The 18,741-nt window shown below is 44.7% G+C and overlaps 1 protein-coding gene, 2 long non-coding RNA genes and 1 other non-coding gene across 4 annotated transcripts; all 4 read right to left on the bottom strand.

The window, feature by feature from the left end:
* Nucleotides 1–793: 793 nt before the first annotated feature.
* On the bottom strand, nucleotides 794–848 carry LOC118966744. Its single transcript, XR_005053621.1, has one exon. It is a non-coding gene; the product is annotated as a U7 small nuclear RNA (small nuclear RNA).
* Nucleotides 849–5,337: 4,489 nt separating this feature from the next.
* Nucleotides 5,338–8,136, bottom strand: LOC118964305. Its single transcript, XR_005051353.1, has 5 exons — nucleotides 8,008–8,136; nucleotides 7,016–7,080; nucleotides 6,030–6,708; nucleotides 5,741–5,850; nucleotides 5,338–5,654 (listed from the first exon to the last, which is right to left on the bottom strand). It is a non-coding gene; the product is annotated as an uncharacterized LOC118964305 (long non-coding RNA).
* A 135-nt stretch (nucleotides 8,137–8,271) lies between these two features.
* LOC110532345 lies at nucleotides 8,272–9,570 on the bottom strand. The gene is made up of 3 exons (XM_036989615.1): nucleotides 9,277–9,570; nucleotides 8,393–8,641; nucleotides 8,272–8,313 (listed from the first exon to the last, which is right to left on the bottom strand). Exons 1-3 carry the CDS (start codon nucleotides 9,337–9,339, stop codon nucleotides 8,272–8,274), a joined length of 354 nt encoding a protein of 117 aa, XP_036845510.1. The 5' UTR covers nucleotides 9,340–9,570.
* Nucleotides 9,571–9,905: 335 nt separating this feature from the next.
* Nucleotides 9,906–14,374, bottom strand: LOC118964304. The gene is made up of 7 exons (XR_005051349.1): nucleotides 14,249–14,374; nucleotides 12,427–12,546; nucleotides 12,208–12,305; nucleotides 11,949–12,084; nucleotides 10,927–11,756; nucleotides 10,549–10,667; nucleotides 9,906–10,440 (listed from the first exon to the last, which is right to left on the bottom strand). It is a non-coding gene; the product is annotated as an uncharacterized LOC118964304 (long non-coding RNA).
* Between the last annotated feature and the right edge of the window lie 4,367 nt (nucleotides 14,375–18,741).

The following is an 18,741-nucleotide window of genomic DNA, read 5'->3' as shown; positions in this document are numbered from 1 at the left end:
TCTCCCTAACTAAGCAATTCAGACGAGAGAAGCTACATTCTAGAGACATCCTACATTTTATTGATCTCCAAACAACCAACATTTCTATTGCTCGTGCAATTTCTGTCCCAACAATGTGATACATTGTCACACGGACAGGTGGAAATCCAGCTGATTTCCATGGCCAGGACCTCAAAGCCAATAGCCCACAACAGAGGACCCAGAGGCAATAGAAAGAAAAGTTGTAAAAAAAAAAAGCCGAAACAAGCCAATGGGTCCAGCTCATTTAAAATCATTAAAAGTAATGGGAGTCAAGCCGCCAGAGTGGTAAAGTTTTAATGTCCTACCAACATGAAAAAATACTATAGTATACTATGATATAAATACTATAGTATTCACTGTAGTGTTTTTGCAGACCTTACTGTAGGTAACTGTAGAATACTGTAGCATTTACATTTCACTGTAGTATATGCTATAGTAATTACTGTAGTTTTTTGAAGACTGTAGTATACTACAGTATTATACACATAAAAAAAAAAAATTCTACAATATTATTCACATGTAAAAATAATAATAATACTACAGTTTCTGCAAAAACACTACAGTATTTAATTAGCATATACTCTACCAATGCCCCTCCCCATATACCAATTTGTGCCACTCATAAGTGAGACACCTACTGTATATGCCAAGTAAAGACCACATATTGTGTTCCCTGCAGGTTATAGACTGTAGTATTTCCTGTAGTGTTTTTATTTACATTACTGTAGTATTTACTATGGCGTTTCTGTTGAATTATTTTAGACATAGAAGTGGAGGCTTTCTCCTTGAGGAAACCTACTGGAGAAATACTAAAAGAGCAAATTGTTCATAAGCTGTAACAGTGGAGGCTGCTGAGGGGAGAATGGCTCAGAATAATGGCCGGAACAGAGGGATGTTATCAAACACATGGAAACCATTTGAAACCATTCCACTTATTCCGCTCCAGCCACTGCCATGAGCCCATCCCCTGCCACCAACATTCCGTGACCTGTAGGTAGGTAGGACTGGAGTCTGAATGGATATTTTCTAGAACCTGTAAGGAACACAATATATGGTCTATACTTGGCATATAGGTTTCTCACTTACGGGTGGCACAAATTGGTACATGGGGAAGGGGAATTGGCAGAGTATAGGCCAATTAAATACTGTAGAGTTTTCACAGACACTGAAGTACTTATTTTTTAAAAATGGAATAATACTGTAGTATTTACAACCATTTTGTGTGTAAATAATACTGTAGCATTTGCTATAGTATTCTACAGTATACAACACAATTCTATAGTAAGTACTACACATGATCAAGGGATACTGTAGTGTGTAGTATAGTATTCTACAGTATTTTGCATCATTTGTTAGTTTACTATAACTACCGTACTTACTAAGGTGCAAGGCAGACAGTCTCCTCAGGCCTCTCCTGGTTGGACCTATCCATTAACATTCAGCTTCATTAGAATTGGTCTCACTAAGAGTGGGGCTATGTAGGTGTAGTCCAGCGGTTCCCTTCCTTGACATCACACAGGTGTATTTTAGAAGAAGAGCATTTCCCCAGGCCAGAATCCAGGACATGGATGAAAGTCATCTCCGTGTTGTCACCGAGCCTGGTCCCAGATCTGTTTGTGGTGTCTTGGTAAATCCTATGGCCATTGTCAATAACCTTTTTAGGTTCTAGATAGCACCTTTTTTCCCCTACGAGTGTAGCTTGTCTTATTTCAGTGGTCTGTTGGGATTAGAGGTTCTTCCAGGGTATGCAACTGTTGTCTGGAATATGACTAGCAGAACTGACATTGATCTAAACCAAGGTCACCGTGCCTATTTTTTAAAACCTGGGTGCTCTGACTAAACCTGCTTTAACCGACTGTCTCCAAGCGATTACAGCACAAACCCCACTGGGCACAGACGGCAATTCAACGTCTATTCCACGTTGGGTCAACATCATTTCATTGAAATGACGTGGAAACAACGTTGATTCGACCGTTGTGTGCCCAATGGGAATGCAGTTGAGGTGCTCAGATCAGGAAGTCAGGAGTGACGATATCAACTGTGGGGTCAAGACCGTGCTAGTGGTAGGTGAGCTAGAGACGGATAGGGTACACAACTGGACTGAATGGTCATCATAACGTCCAACTGAAACGCCTTCTATTACATCATTACTGTATCAAGAGCTGAAAATAAAAGACCATGTGTCTGCAATATCATCAGATTAAGATCTCAAACGTAACTCTCATTGAACTACTTTCTAATAACTGCAAGCCATGAAAAGAACATTTAATCTTTGAGATTTAGAAGTAATTATATATAGAGAGAATCATAAAATCAGGAATTACTTTGGAGAACGCTCCCAATTATCTGGGAGACTGTATGTTAAATAATGGTCATGGCAGACGATTCATATAAGCCCAGAGTAAAGCTGGGGTAAACGGTCCACTTCTGTTCTCGCTCAACACTGTAAACCTCCAATTACCAGCCCTAAATCTCCACACCATTACCCACAACGCTGCCTGCAGCAGTTACAGCTCAGCTGTTGTTCTGCGCGAAATAAGAAGTTTACAGAGATGGACAGCAATAAAGAGTACTGGGGTAGTAAGGTAGCCAGCCTATTGTGTGCTTTGCTTTGGTTGGTATACTAATGGAAATCTGGTGCATTAGTGCCATCTGCTGTTCGTTTTAAGCATTGGCTGACAAATGTTTTGGAACATACATCAGGACAGGGATACTTTACAATCAAAAGCCACACCCATTTTTTTGCATAGTATGGAGGTGTATCAAATTGCCTTCCTTTATTAGATTACTTGGCTCTAGGGGGCGCTGTTGAGACACTAGTATCCAATTATACAGCAATCAACAGTCACGTCACCCGGTATTCTCTCGTATTTCTTGTGTTTTTCATATCTATGTTATTACTTTCATTACTGCACCGTTGGGAAAGCGCTTGCAAGAAAGCATTTCATGGTGTTGTTTTACAACTGCTGTACCCTGTTCATGTGACAAATCAACTTTGAAACTTGAAAGCAACTCGAGCTTACAGAAGGGCATGGAGCATTTACAGTAAACTCCTTCAGACAAATCTGAAGAGAAGACAAAGCATACACTATTCCTCTTTGGTTCTGAATAGTGTTTATTATGGTTCGATTTCAATAGTATCATCATCATCATCATACATATCATAACAAACCAAGGTCAATGATTCACACCCTAGTAAAACTGACTATCCTACCGATCCTCGACTTCGGCGATGTCATCGACAAAATAGCTTCCAATACTCTACTCAGAAAACTAGATGCAGTTTATCACAGTGCCATCCGTTTCATTACTAAAGCACCTTATACCACTCACCACTGCGACCTGTATGCTCTAGTCGGCTGGCCCTCGCTAAATATTCGTCGCCAGACCCACTGGCTCCAGGTCATCTACAAGTCCATGCTAGGTAAAGCTCTGCCTTATCTCAGTTCACTGGTCACGATGGCAACACTGACCCGTAGCACGCGCTCCAGCAGGTGTATCTCACCGATCATCCCTAAAGCCAACACCTCATTTGGCCGCCTTTCCTTCCAGTTCTCTGCTGCCTGTGACTGGAACGAATTGTAAACATTGCTGAAGTTGGAGACTTTTATCTCCCTCACCAACTTTAAACATCTGCTATCTGAGCAGCTAACCAATCGCTGCAGCTGTACATAGTCCATCGGTAAATAGCCCACCCAATTTACCTACCTCATCCCCATACTGTTTTTATTTATTTACTTTTCTGCTCTTTTGCACACCAGTATCTCTACCTGCACATGACCATCTGATCATTTATCACTCCAGTGTTAATCTGCTAAATTATAATTATTTGCCTACCTCCTCATGCCTTTTGCACACAATGTATATAGACTCTTTCTTTTTTTTCTACTGTGTTATTGACTTGTTTATTGTTTACTCCATGTGTAACTCTGTGTTGTTGTCTGTTCACACTGCTATGCTTTATCTTGGCCAGGTCACAGTTGCAAATGAGAACTTGTTCTCAACTAGCCTACCTGGTTAAATAAAGGTGAAATAAAATAAAATAAATAAAAACACACCCAGCACAGACTTTGCACACATCATATCAACTCAGCAAAAAAAAAGAAACGTCTCACTGTCAACTGCATTTATTTTCAGCAAACTGAAGATGTGTAAATATTTGTATGAACATAACAAGATTCAACAACTGTGACATAAACTGAACAAGTTCCACAGACATGTGACTAACAGAAATGGAATAACGTGTCCCTGATCAAAGGGGGTCAAAATCAAAAGTAACAGTCAGTATCTGGTGTGGCCACCAGCTGCATTAAGTAATGCAGTGCATCTCCTCCTCGTGGACTGCACCATATATGCCACTTCTTGCTGTGAGATGTTACCCCACTCTTCCACCAAGGCACCTGAAAGTTCCCAGGCATTTCTGGGCGGGGGGGATAGCCCTAGCCCTCGCCCTCCGATCCAACGAGACGTGCTCAAAGGGATTGAGATCCGGGCTCTTCGCTGGCCATGGCAGAACACTGACATAGCTCTATTGCAGGAAATCACGCACAGAACGAGCAGCATAGCTGTTGGCATTGTCATGCTCGAGGGTTATGTCAGGATGAGCCTGCAGGAAGGGTACCACATGAGGGAGGAGGATGTCTTCCCTGTAATGCACAGTGTTGAGATTTCCTGCAATGACAACAAGCTCTGTCCGATGATGCTGTGACACGCCGCCCCAGACCATGACGGACACTCCACCTCCAAATCAATCCAGAGTACAGGCCTCGGTGTGATGCTCATTCCTTCAACGATAAACGAGAATCCGACCATCACCTCTGGTGAGACAAAACCGCGACTCGTCAGTGAAGAGCACTTTTTGCCAGTCCTGTCTGGGCGAGCGACGGTGGGTTTGTGCCCATAGGCGACGTTGTTGCCGGTGATGTCTGGTGAGGACTTGCCTTACAACAGGCCTACAAGCCCTCAGTCCAGCCTCTCTCAGCCTATTGCGGACGGTCTGGGCACTGATGGAGGGATTGTGAGTTCCTCGTGTAACTCGGGCAGTTGTTGTTGCCATCCTGCGTTTCACAGTACGGACATTGCAATTTATTGCCCTGTCCACATCTGCAGTCCTTATACCTCCTTGCAGCATGCCTAAGGCACGTTCACCCTGGTCATCTTTCCTTTGGTGTTTTTCAGAGTCAGTAGAAAGGCCTCTTTAGTGTCCTAAGTTTTCATAACTGTGACCTTAATTGCCTACCGTCTGTAAAACGACGGGTTCCACAGGTGCATGTTCATTAATTGTTTATGGTTCATTGAACAAGCATGGTTAACAGTGTTTAAACCCTTTACAATGAAGATATGTTGAAGTTGTTTTGATTTTTACGAATTTATCTTTGAAAGACAGGGTCCTGACAGGGACGTTTCTTTTTTTTTGCTGAGTTTCTGACTCGCTTATACCACTGCTTCCCACTCGTGGTGAATATATAACATCACACGGTTCCTGGTAGCTACTGTCCCATTGGGAATTGCTTGAACGTAGCGACAGTCCAACAACAGTGGATAACACCAATCTTGATCAGGCATGGTACAGTTGTTTTGTAACAGTTCTATGCTTCTGCAGCCCAATGGAGAGAATGGCAGCCACGTGGAATCTAAAAAAGACAGTACACAAATATGAATCATCTATATAACCAGTAGTAGCATAATGCCCTGGTACAGTTATCCCATCTCCTCTTACTGTGGTAGTCAGGTGCTCCTTTGGTCCCCTGTCTGTTGTGGTATTACCAGAGTCTAGAGATCTCATCATTCAAGCGAAGGTAGCTCTCATCTCAATCTTGTCCCCACAATCTGGACAGAGAGAAAAGACAGCCCAAATGCTCATGTAAATAGATCTGTATAAATTAGCAATCCACAGGAATGTATTTTACTTTCTTTCTATTAACCGAAACAACAGAATAACCCCATACTCTCTGTGTGACAGTCAGTAGGAGGGGTCAGAATTTAGAGGTGAACCAGGGCCTGCTGACCTTCAGGGCTGATGAAGGGCTGTCCTGTTGACACACACAGCAGCATGTCCCTGTGGATGTCCACCCAGGAGCTCAGACGCCTGCCGTCTGCAGCGTATAGCCTGGGGGCGGACCTGGACAGGGCCAGCCTCACAGTACTGCAGCTCAGCAGCTGCGACATGTAGCAACACAGTCACCGAGGAGATATAGGGGGGCGCTGTTTGTCACGTGCTAGCTATGTTTTGTGAAAAATATGAATTCTGCGGCATGAAATTCACATGAGTCATTTAAGCAGACGCGCTTATCCAGAGAGACTTACAGGAGCAATCAGGGTTAAGTGCTTTTGCTCAAGGGTACATTGACAGGTTTTTCCCATAGTCAGCCCAGGGATTTAAACCAGTTATTGGCCCAACGTTCTTAACTGCTAGGCTACCTGGCGCCTCCGCTCTCTTTGTCACAAAATATAGCATGCTACAAACGGCGCCCCATAGACAATCTAGACTGGAGTATGATATATCCGACTCTCTATTTGGAGGAAGTACCTATTCGATGCTTTGCCCCTAGACATGGACAGATACATGCCTGTCTCCACTGTGGTACACCTGAATTATTTTGACATCAGGCTGATGGTACAGTTCCTGGGAGGTCTTCTGTGGAAGAGGCCTTTCTCTAGGAGGGCCTCCATCTCAGCAAGTCGAGTCTGTAAAGAAAAAAAGGGATTATCAACGCCACATGATTATAAGGTATCAAAACTATCTATCCTCGGAAGGATCAAAACCCTTATAAGGTCACTATCTAACCTCGGAAGGATCATATCCCTGCTACTACCATGCTCCTCAGTACCGTGCTTATATCAGAAGAGTGCTCTCAGAGTCTCTACCAGTGATAGAGTTTCACATTGGACATGTTAGTCATTTAGCAGATGCTCTTATCCAGAGCGACTTATAGTGAAGCGCATTCATTTTAAGGTAGCTGGGTGAGACAACCACATACACGTACATCCATACCTCAGTGTTGGCAGGACTCTGGGTGGGTACTAGGGAGGCTTGGCCCGGTCTGGAGAAGCGGGGGGCTGGGTGAACGCAGGGGTAGAGAGAGAACACTGTTAGGGGCCATTCTACACCCAAGATTGTACCCGTGCGTACAAGGAGGAACACTGCCTATACTAAAGGAGCTGCAATGTCATTGAATGAGCAAATCTAGTTTATTCCCCCATAGTACATGATGAGGACAAGGGATGGCTGGGTTCCACCATCCTCCTCTCGCCAGTTTACCTTCGGTTTCGCCACATGGATTCGCAATGGTTAGGTCAGGGATGGTAGATCAGGCTAGCCACACGACACTAGGTTTTCAAATGTCACAGAATTTAAATACGTTCACTGGGATGCATTATCGCCCCATATTTCATGAAGCCACAGCAGCCATGACGGATGGAAAGCAGAGCAAAGCTTTCAGGTGCCTCATCTTGTGTCTCTTGATCCCCAGGTCAGTCAGTACTCTCTCTCTCCTTCCGGAGCCACAAAGCCCTCTGCAGCTTCTCTCTTCTCCTGACAACTCAGGCAACATAACGCACACGCCGGGATTATGTGTATAAAAATGTGCAGTGCTTTACGAACCCCCTAATTGTTGCCTAGAGTTCGTACAAGGCTTAAGCAAAGAGAACATTATCTACAAAATCATCATCCAGGCAGCAAAACACACGTCTCATTAGCATCTCGCCATTACAGGCCATGCGTGAAATGTGTTATTAAATGAAGAAGCGTCTCGTCTGGGTTGCCCCCCCCCAGGGCAATGCTGCCAAGATTCACCCACAGGCAAGAAAATAACTGAACAAGAATAAACAGGATGGACTAGTGTGCTGTAGGAGTAAGAGAAAGGAGCAAAGAAATAAATGACTGTACATTTATTTACATCCAATTTCATAATATCAAAATTCCCTTGTGTGTGTGTGTGTGTGTGTGTGTGTGTGTGTGTGTGTGTGTGTGTGTGTGCATCTCACCATTTTAAGGGAGGTAGGGCTCTCCACAGGACACCCAGACATGGATGGGGGACCTCAGTATTAGCGTCAGCAGACCGTCATCTACAGAGCTCATGTCCTCAGCACTCACCTGGAACACTGTCTCTGAACCTGAGGTTAGAGGAGAGGTCAGTGTCAAAAGTCAGCAGACTGGTTATCAGAATGGCAATCTAACCTCTGTGTGTCTGTGTCATCCTGCATACAGTCATTGAGGGCCCAGGCTTTGAGCTGATGCAGGGTGAGTACCTAAGCTCTGGTTAGCTGGAGCAGGCGGGTGCACTCTGACAACTACAGATACACAGAAACTCATACATTCAATTCATACCGTCCACCTAGAAAACAACAAAGTCATACACTGTCTACTTGCCTGTTTCAGTGGCCCCTGTGGAGCCTCACCATAGGCATTGTTGCCACCGTGATCAGCTGGCCCTCCTCTAGGCCCCCCTGCCCATTCCTGTGGGCCAGGAGCTTCACGCTCGGCTTGGTCTGGGCTGCGCTGCACACCTCTGGGGACGGCGTCTGCTTCTGCAGCACCGCAGCCTCCGTCCTCAGTGACTCCCAGACACTCGTCTAGACGCTGCAAAGTGACGTCTGCCGCAGACTCACTGAGCTCCGTCTGCAGGAGGACACAGCTGGAGTCTTAGTCCCTCACAGACAGATATGCAGACATACAGACACAGACAGACACCCATACACATACACACAATCTCCTGGGGGTTCATAAGGAGAACATGTTTACTTCAGTGCAGCCATCTGCACCGCCTTGGATAATGAACTTCACACCCACTTGATTTAAGGGAATGCTGTAGGGGGATATTGGATGTTCCACTAGCCAGCCTGGCCTCAAAGACTAGATGTAACACAGTAAATGTGTGATAATAAAATTAGTATGACATGTTACGTTGGGTATGGTTACATAAGAGAGAAGGTTACATATGCCAAAAACTTGGTTGGGGAGGATGGGTGGGTGTGTAACGCGAACATCTAGCAACCCATTTGAGCTAACTATCCAACTTTGCAACTACTTAGCATGTTAGACAACCCTTCCCCTAACCCTGGCTAAAGTTAGCCACCGCTAATTGAAATCCGTAACATATCATGTGAATTGTAATTCGTAACATATCATACGAAACGGATGATGGATGTCCACAAAGGAACACATACCGTACGAAACGTACCATAATCATACTAAATGGAGGGAGATTTTACATTGACTATGTTACGTCTACCCCCAAGTCCAGGTTGCACTACCTGGTGGACCTTCAGGATCCTGAAGTGTCCAGTCGGGCTGAGCTGGTGGTTGTGACTGGCCATGCAGCAGAGGGAGGAGGATCCTGGAGGAGGCTTCTGGAGAACTCCTCTCCCTCTCAGCCCAGTGGAACAGCTAGGACACACCTTCACTCTGTCTCCCACTCACACCTGACCTGGCGAAGGAAAAACCCTGCCCCCCACATAGCACAGTAGGAGATACTGTGGAGTACAGAGGAGGCTGGTGGTAGGATATATACAGTGGGGCAAAAAAGTATTTAGTCAGCCACCAATTGTGCAAGTTCTCCCACTTAAAAAGATGAGAGAGGCCTGTAATTTTCATTATAGGTACACTTCAACTATGACAGACAAAAAATCCAGAAAATCACATTGTAGAATTTTTAATGAATTTATTAGCAAATTATGGTGGAAAATAAGTATTTGGTCACCTACAAACATTTGGTCGCCTCTTTAAGAGGCTCCTCTGTCCTCCACTCGTTACCTGTATTAATGGCACCTGTTTGAACTTGTTATCAATATAAAAGACACCTGTCCACAACCTGATGAAAATTACAGGCCTTTTTAAGTGGGAGAACTTGCACAATTGGTGGCTGACTAAATACTTTGGAATAAATGGAATGGTACCAAACACATGGAAACAACGTATCTGACTCCATTCCATAATTATATTCCAGCCATTACACTGAGTCCCTCCTATAACTAGCCTCCTCTGGTATAGTGCATACAGAATTATTCAGAGAGTATGCAATACTGTACAGACAACATTATTCCCAAATAACCATCTAAGCAAAGAAGAATGTACAGTTGGTATCCAAAATGTACCACTCCTTTCGAACCTTCCTATAATCCTCACAACCAGCGCATAGAACCACAGAATACACTAAGAATGTACAGCAGAACAGAATGGGTATGGATACCCAACACTGTGTCAAGTACAGTGTGCTACAGTAGTTGTTCTGGACTGGTTCTGGTATACCTGCTGGTGCAGTGGTTCTGGGGACACACAGGCGGTACACACACGGAGGCCTGATTGGCTGCAGTCACTTCCTGGTCCAGCGATGAGGTGTAGAATGCACTCAGAACCGTAAGATCTGGAAACCAGCCCCACTTCTGGTTGGCTACTCCACAACTATAGGGCTTATATTTCTGAACAGGCAGTATATGAAAGAGATCAAACCATGATACTTTCAGTATGTACTTGTTGTTGTACTTGTTCGTTGTTGTTGTTGTTGTTTGCTTGTCAGTGAGTCTTACCTGTAGGACTACAGAGCAGCCTGTGAGGAGACGGGGTTCAGAGCAGGAGTCTCCTGGGGGGGATTGTAGTCATGGAAACAGACAATACCAGCTCAGGGTTGGCCAACAGATGAAGAGTCCTGTGTGAAGAGACAAACAATAATCAAAACAGTCTCTTTATAACAACTACTTTCATAAACGTTTCCCTATGGCTTCCGAGAACACGAAAAGACCTTTGACCCTGTCATTTTTGTCCGTGCCTGGATCTCATAGGCACAGTACAGTGCCCTAGACAGGGCCAGAGGGGGTCAACTAATATATCAGTGTGACGTGGGAGGATAGACAGACAGGGTCACGCTCTGACATTAGTATCAATTCACATGGGGCCCATTCTCCTACCTCTCTCCCTCATTCAGCGTCCAACGTTGGTTTGAGTAAGAGGGGTTGCTGCGCACCAACTGTTTTTACCCCACCTTCCCCCACTGCCCCATGGCCAGCGACCCAAACAGCCAGACAGGGGTTTCTGCAGCTCACTATCTGGCCCTTACTGAACTCGAACTGCTGTCTGTGGGCCTGTGTGATGCTCCTACTGCGCTGCTGCAACCTATTGAGAGAAAAAACAGAGAAAGAGAGAGAGAAAGCAGAAAGAATTGACGCACAATGCCATGAAAATCCAGAACAATGGAGCACTGGTGCTAGTGAAACAGAGTACCCTGTGCAACCCCACGGAAACGATGGCTGTATGTTTGTTTTAAAGCAGCTTAGCCTTGTTCTTAGCAGGTTGGTCAACATCACTGCAGCCATTTTCCACAACATTTCTCCCTCGTGGTTCCCTTGCCACGTGTATTTGAAAGTAGGGTACGTCTCTATTTTCTGGTGAGCTCTTGAGTGTGAGTCCCTTCCGAAACAGAAAAGCACACACGATGTCAAGACGCAAATAACATTGAAAGAGGGACTTCTTTTCATGAAGCTGAACACATGTACAAGACAATAACGGGACATAATGACACAATGACATATTATGCAGTTTTAGTATGCAGGATCAGAGAGTGGACCTGATTGGCCTTGTTAGTTTGTTACTGACAGACTCACATGAGACTGTTGAGGTGATCATGTTCAGCACTATCCTCCTGGGGCGTTGACTCTTTGGCTCTGCTCTTCATAGAAAACACCACAGGGGGCCAGCAGAGAGCCCTCCTGTATCTCACCTCTTACCTCCAGTACCATATCTGGGGAGACAGCAAGGCAACACAAGACTCTACTGCACACATCACACAAACGCAGAGAAAGAGGGTAGAATTGTTTTCATACCATTTCTTCAATATGTAGGCCTAAGGACATGCCACAGTTCAGAATGCATTGTCATTGATGGACGTATGCACGTTTTACGAGTGCTGATTGGTCTTCTGGGATGTACCAACCATGCTGGTGGCAGAGGGTGCAGTAGTGGCGGATCTGGGACATGTCCGGCTCCAGGTGGAGAAGGCGGCGCTGTTTGGACATTCTACCACGACTGAGATGAGGGTTAACCCACGGCTGCACACAGGACACATACACCTCAATGACACATAGAGGAAAGAATAGTTCAATTTCATTGTCCATAAAGTTGACTTGAGTGAACTTTTAATTCATAAGATAAAAGTTTTTAAAAAAGTTGATTCAAAAGTATGACTTCAATACCAGCTGGTCTAGAATCAGATCTAGGAGTAGTGTTCTCTCCCTGCCGTCTGTGAGGAAGAGCCTGAGAGCAGCGTGGGGCAGATGAAGAGACTGTGCACCTGAGAAGAAAGCATTACAGTAGACTGGCTGTACTGTTCTTCCCTTCCCAACCACGAGGGGAAATGAAAATACATATATTTTTTCGTCATGAATATATTTCAATTCAACTTGAGGTTTTACCTCTCAAGGAACTGCTGAAACCCAAGGCTGTGGATTTCTGCCGTGTTACTGTTTTCCCTCTCCCTGCTGGTGCCTCTTTCTGCTTTGAGTCTCTGTGCTGTGCGGGCGAGAGGCTTCCTACTGCACAGATGAATGGAGGGAAGCAGAATCATAATCAGTTCTATTCCCTGGCCTCGCACGGCTGCGAGGGGGATCGTAACGAGGAATTAACTTATGCAAATGATGCCCCAGATTCCAGGCCTGAGCCCGTAATGAAGGAGAGGCTGACACAGACTGAAAGGTCAAAGGTCAGGCAGGCTGCATGTGCTCATCTGTAAACGGGAACCCGGGGCAGCTTTATTTACTTTGCTCCAAAGACGGAGAACTGATTGAGTTAATTAGGAGGTACAAATTATATTCCTGGATCAGAAACTCCAATTTCAGGCTTGACTTTACCTTGAGTGAATGAACATTCATTGGTGGGTTGTGTGGGGGGTTGAAGGCTATGCATTCTTTTCCAAATGATTGGTGAACAGTAGAGAGTCCTCTTACTTCTGAATCAGGCCTAATGTGCTAATACATATATGATCTGAAGCTAAATGAATACATCTACATAAATCATCTCATTTGAGACTAAGGGATCTTTTTCAGGATGTGTAAAATACTGCAGTGAGAACATCAGGCTTAAACCAGAACCACTACCCCTACTAAATGTGCAGCTACTAAATGTGCAGCTATTGCTATCATTTACATGTACATTTTAGTAATTTATCAGACGCTCTTATCCAGAGTGACTTTACAGATGCTGCAGGCTTTTGACTGATTCTACTATACCACTCGTATACTACACAATATTTAAAACAGAACTGTAATTGACAATATTGTGTTGCCTATAGTGGATGTGGAATGAGATGTACCCACATTCTTCAGATGTAGTTGTCAGTGTCAGAGAGGAGGGATGTAGAAGAACTGAGAGGATATTGTCCTCACCAAGTGTTCAGTGTGAGGTTGGGTACTGTAACAGTTATGGCCTTGGCCTTTTCTACCCCCTGTCTGTTTCTCAGTACCCTCAATCTCAGTGGTGCAGGTCTGAAACAGTGCCATTTCCTGTTGGAGTCAGTCAGTGGTGGCGCACAGGGGACTAGGGCACCCTCCAGTGGCCAGTTTAGGTCCTGCAGGGGCATTCAAAAGTGTAAAGTAGCCTGGTAATTTCTCCCTCTAGTGTGTGTCTCAACACTGTCCGTACAAATGAATGAATGAGCAAACTACACTTCCAAGGCAAGTTAAGGTTGCACAAAAGCTGAAAAGCACAGGATATCTTTAATATCTTGCACACGCACACACACCTTATGATTATTCCATTATACGATTTCACGATAAAACAACCAGCTAAACATTTGTTAGTCTCTATTCATTGAGTGTAAAATGTGAACCTGTCAGTCAGTGGTTGTGCCCAGTGGACCGATTCGTTCCTAACAAGCCTGTCATGCTCCTGTCCGACTTGCCTCATCTGATCCTTCAGACAGACAGACAGAGGAGATATGCCATGGCATAACAACAACACAGATCCACTCTGACAGTCAGTCAGCATGTTGCTCCTCGCTCTAACAGACCCGGGGTTCTCTGAGAGAGATTTCTCAGCCAATACACACACGTATTATCTAGAGTGCGCTGTGTGTGTTGTGGACCATTGACAATGGCTGTCTGGGTTGCTTTGATATAGGCCTTCATTTTATTCTGGACCCCTCAGAGACTAGCACTCACTGGACTGAGTGTATGTACCCCGGACCAGTTCCAGGTGTACCATGGGTCTCGTACTGGCCCATACAAGAAGAGGGCTCACCTGGTTGAGCTCTCCACTGGGCAGAGAGGGCCACATGTAGGTCAGCCTGTTCCACTCTGGGTTCTCTACCTTGGACTGCTTCCATTGGCCCGCTCTTCTCAGCCCCTCCTGTTTGATGGCCCATCTGACAGAGAGGAACACACATAGGGATATTCACAGAACCTTATGTAAGAAATTGATTTTTAGAGTGGCAAAGAGCCACACATTGAGGCCACTGGTCACGAGACCAGTGAACAGATTGGGGTTTGGGCTAGACCCTGTGGTTGGAGTGGTGTAAGGTCGAGCTGGACCCTGGGGCTGGGGTGCTGGGAGACAGGGTAGATGGGACTGGGTGGCCAGCAGCATTCCATAGCCCATAGCAGCCTTAGGGAAGGGACCTCTAACCTCAGAGCCATCACTAGCTGCTCATTTCACTGACATTGACAGGCAGACCAAACACACCACCCCCCCACCTCGGGCATTGACACACAGGGCTGCGGTGGAGGGTCATGTCCAGATTTGACAGCTTCCCCCACTTCCTTTGAATGAGACCTGCATTCGTAAGCTCTGGTGTCTGATTATATACTGTTGCACAATACTATGGAGCCCTGAGACAACGTGATGTGCATTTGCTGGAACAAAGCAGCGCTGTTTCTCTCATTGTCCACTAGGTGGAGACCACACTCTGTGGAATATGTGGCACTTCTTTCCCCCAACAAAAGTTATTTTTTATCTGTCTCAAATATATGTCTATCTGTTCCTCGTCATCTGTGTATCTTTCCATGTGTCCTCTTTTGCGCTTTGCTTTTTTGTTTATCTGTAAACTTTGCCTCAGGGGGAAAAGTTCCTCATGGAAGTACTATTGTATTCCGAAGGCCATTGCCCCTGCAATGTTGAACTGGCTTGACACATTGTGGCATCTACCATATCATACTTCGACCATTGTCAATTCAGACAGCCTATCTATACCGAACAGGGAGGGACACTATGCCCCCAAAACGTCTCTGCTATCCTGTACAACAAAACACTGCAGCCAATTACATCAGGGTAAATCCATTTGAATTCAATCACTTTTTTTGACAGCACTCCTTTTGATTTGAATGAAACCTTCCATGCACATTTGCCCCTTGTAGAAGTGCTCAGAATGTTTTTACCAAAACATTCAGGAGATAAAGATGCTCAAGGTTGACCCATTTTTTGCCCTACCATACTATGAGACACCATGTCTTCATCACTGGAAAAGCGAAACGGTTGAGATTGATATCATTTAAAAGCTTTACAAACAGGGTTGTCAAACTCTTTTTTTTCCTTCTGGATTCCTTTTCATGGTTTCAATGAGAGTACATTTGAACTCTGTAAATAAAAATGATGTCATTTTTTTTAAACCTTCTAACCTCAATGGTCTAAAATGCAGAAACCCAATTTGACATAATCTCATGTTTTTGTGTTGTTCCCACCATTGGTTTAGACACAACATGCTCTTGAATGTAGGGTGGGTGTCATGTCTTGGCTGATAAATGTACTAAAATTTGAATACAGTTGACTTTCAAATGTTACCACAAAGATGGTTGGATGTCCACACATACCAGAGAATGTTGACTTGAATGGGAATATCTGTTGTTTTAAATTATGCGGTCAATCCTCTATAGAGAACCGATTGAAATCCTAGAAATATAGATGATAGAAAATACATGTCCATTTGAGTTGCAATTACATTTAAATATCATTGGTGTACCCGCTAAATTGCAGTGGTTTGAAGGGATAGGTCCAGTCTATGAATTATATTTCTATGATTGAAATGACTCCCACCCTGTATTCAGGTTCACATTTTTCAATCATTTACATTTGATCAAAGAAATAACAAAATAGTTTGACAACACTATTGGTAAGATTTGAAATGCTATCAAACTATACCGTTTTATATTTTACAGTGATGAAGACCTGGATGCCTCATGGTTGGGTGGGGTGTAAACTGAACACCTTCATCACCAGAATGTTTGGGCATCCTTGGTGAGTAGTGTGGTGTTATCACAAAATGGCATTGTACTCCTCAGGCCCTCATGTCTCTGTCTCTCTCTGCGTGTGTGTGTGTGTGTGTGTGTGTGTGTGTGTGTGTGTGTGTGTGTGTGTGTGTGTGTGTGTGTGTGAGAGAGAGTAGGAGGATGGGGTTCTGCACCCCATGACTCCGAGCTGTGAATTATTTAACATGGACATCCTTTCTCTAAATGTCTCCTGCCTGCTAAGAGAGTTGTGTTTCCTGTTTTCTGTCTGTCTGTCCTGTCACTGGTTTCCTGACTGTCACACTTAGGGAGAATATGGCTTATTCGGTGGACACAAAGACACATTATGGACATTACCTCGGCAGCACTGTGGAATAGCGCTGATCGACACATGGATACTGTCTGCTTTCTTATCTAATGGTCTTATCTTATCCAAATATGCATGTTCTGATACATTTGAAGAGATATTAACATATGTCCATCCCCGTATTAACATGTCCATCCCCGTATTAACATGTCCATCCCCGTGTTAACATGTCCATCCCCGTTTGAACATGTCCATCCCCGTGTTAACATGTCCATCCCCGTGTTAACATGTCCATCCCCGTATTAACATGTCCATCCCCGTATTAACATGTCCATCCCCGTGTTAACATGTCCATCCCCGTTTGAACATGTCCATCCCCGTGTTAACATGTCCATCCCCGTATTAACATGTCCATCCCCGTGTTAACATGTCCATCCCCGTATTAACATGTCCATCCCCGTGTTAACATGTCCATCCCCGTATTAACATGTCCATCCCCGTGTTAACATGTCCATCCCCGTATTAACATGTCCATCCCCGTATTAACATGTCCATCCCCGTATTAACATGTCCATCCCCGTGTTAACATGTCCATCCCCGTATTAACATGTCCATCCCCGTATTAACATGTCCATCCCCGTATTAACATGTCCATCCCCGTATTAACATGTCCATCCCCGTATTAACATGTCCATCCCCGTATTAACATGTCCATCCCCGTGTTAACATGTCCATCCCCGTGTTAACATGTCCATCCCCGTATTAACATGTCCATCCCCGTATTAACATGTCCATCCCCGTATTAACATGTCCATCCCCGTATTAACATGTCCATCCCCGTATTAACATGTCCATCCCCGTATTAACATGTCCATCCCCGTATTAACATGTCCATCCCCGTGTTAACATGTCCATCCCCGTATTAACATGTCCATCCCCGTGTTAACATGTCCATCCCCGTATTAACATGTCCATCCCCGTATTAACATGTCCATCCCCGTGTTAACATGTCCATCCCCGTATTAACATGTCCATCCCCGTGTTAACATGTCCATCCCCGTATTAACATGTCCATCCCCGTGTTAACATGTCCATCCCCGTATTAACATGTCCATCCCCGTATTAACATGTCCATCCCCGTATTAACATGTCCATCCCCGTATTAACATGTCCATCCCCGTGTTAACATGTCCATCCCCGTATTAACATGTCCATCCCCGTGTTAACATGTCCATCCCCGTATTAACATGTCCATCCCCGTATTAACATGTCCATCCCAGTGTTAACATGTCCATCCCCGTATTAACATGTCCATCCCCGTGTTAACATGTCCATCCCCGTATTAACATGTCCATCCCCGTATTAACATGTCCATCCCCGTGTTAACATGTCCATCCCCGTGTTAACATGTCCATCCCCGTATTAACATGTCCATCCCCGTATTAACATGTCCATCCCCGTGTTAACATGTCCATCCCCGTATTAACATGTCCATCCCCGTATTAACATGTCCATCCCCGTATTAACATGTCCATCCCCGTATTAACATGTCCATCCCCGTATTAACATGTCCATCCCCGTATTAACATGTCCATCCCCGTATTAACATGTCCATCCCCGTATTAACATGTCCATCCCCGTATTAACATGTCCATCCCCGTATTAACATGTCCATCCCCGTATTAACATGTCCATCCCCGTATTAACATGTCCATCCCCGTATTAACATGTCCATCCCCGTATTAACATGTCCATCCCCGTATTAACATGTCCATCCCCGTATTAACATGTCCATCCCCGTATTAACATGTCCATCCCCGTATTAACATGTCCATCCCCGTATTAACATGTCCATCCCCGTATTAACATGTCCATCCCCGTATTAACATGTCCATCCCCGTATTAACATGTCCATCCCCGTATTAACATGTCCATCCCCGTATTAACATGTCCATCCCCGTGTTAACATGTCCATCCCCGTATTAACATGTCCATCCCCGTATTAACATGTCCATCCCCGTATTAACATGTCCATCCCCGTATTAACATGTCCATCCCCGTATTAACATGTCCATCCCCGTGTTAACATGTCCATCCCCGTGTTAACATGTCCATCCCCGTGTTAACATGTCCATCCCCGTGTTAACATGTCCATCCCCGTATTAACATGTCCATCCCCGTATTAACATGTCCATCCCCGTATTAAC

The sequence above is a fragment of the Oncorhynchus mykiss genome, chromosome 1 (genome assembly GCF_013265735.2).
Source record: "Oncorhynchus mykiss isolate Arlee chromosome 1, USDA_OmykA_1.1, whole genome shotgun sequence".
Classification (NCBI taxonomy): domain Eukaryota; kingdom Metazoa; phylum Chordata; class Actinopteri; order Salmoniformes; family Salmonidae; genus Oncorhynchus; species Oncorhynchus mykiss.
Note: the sequence above shows the minus strand (reverse complement) of the source record. Positions and strands in the feature narration are given on the sequence as shown.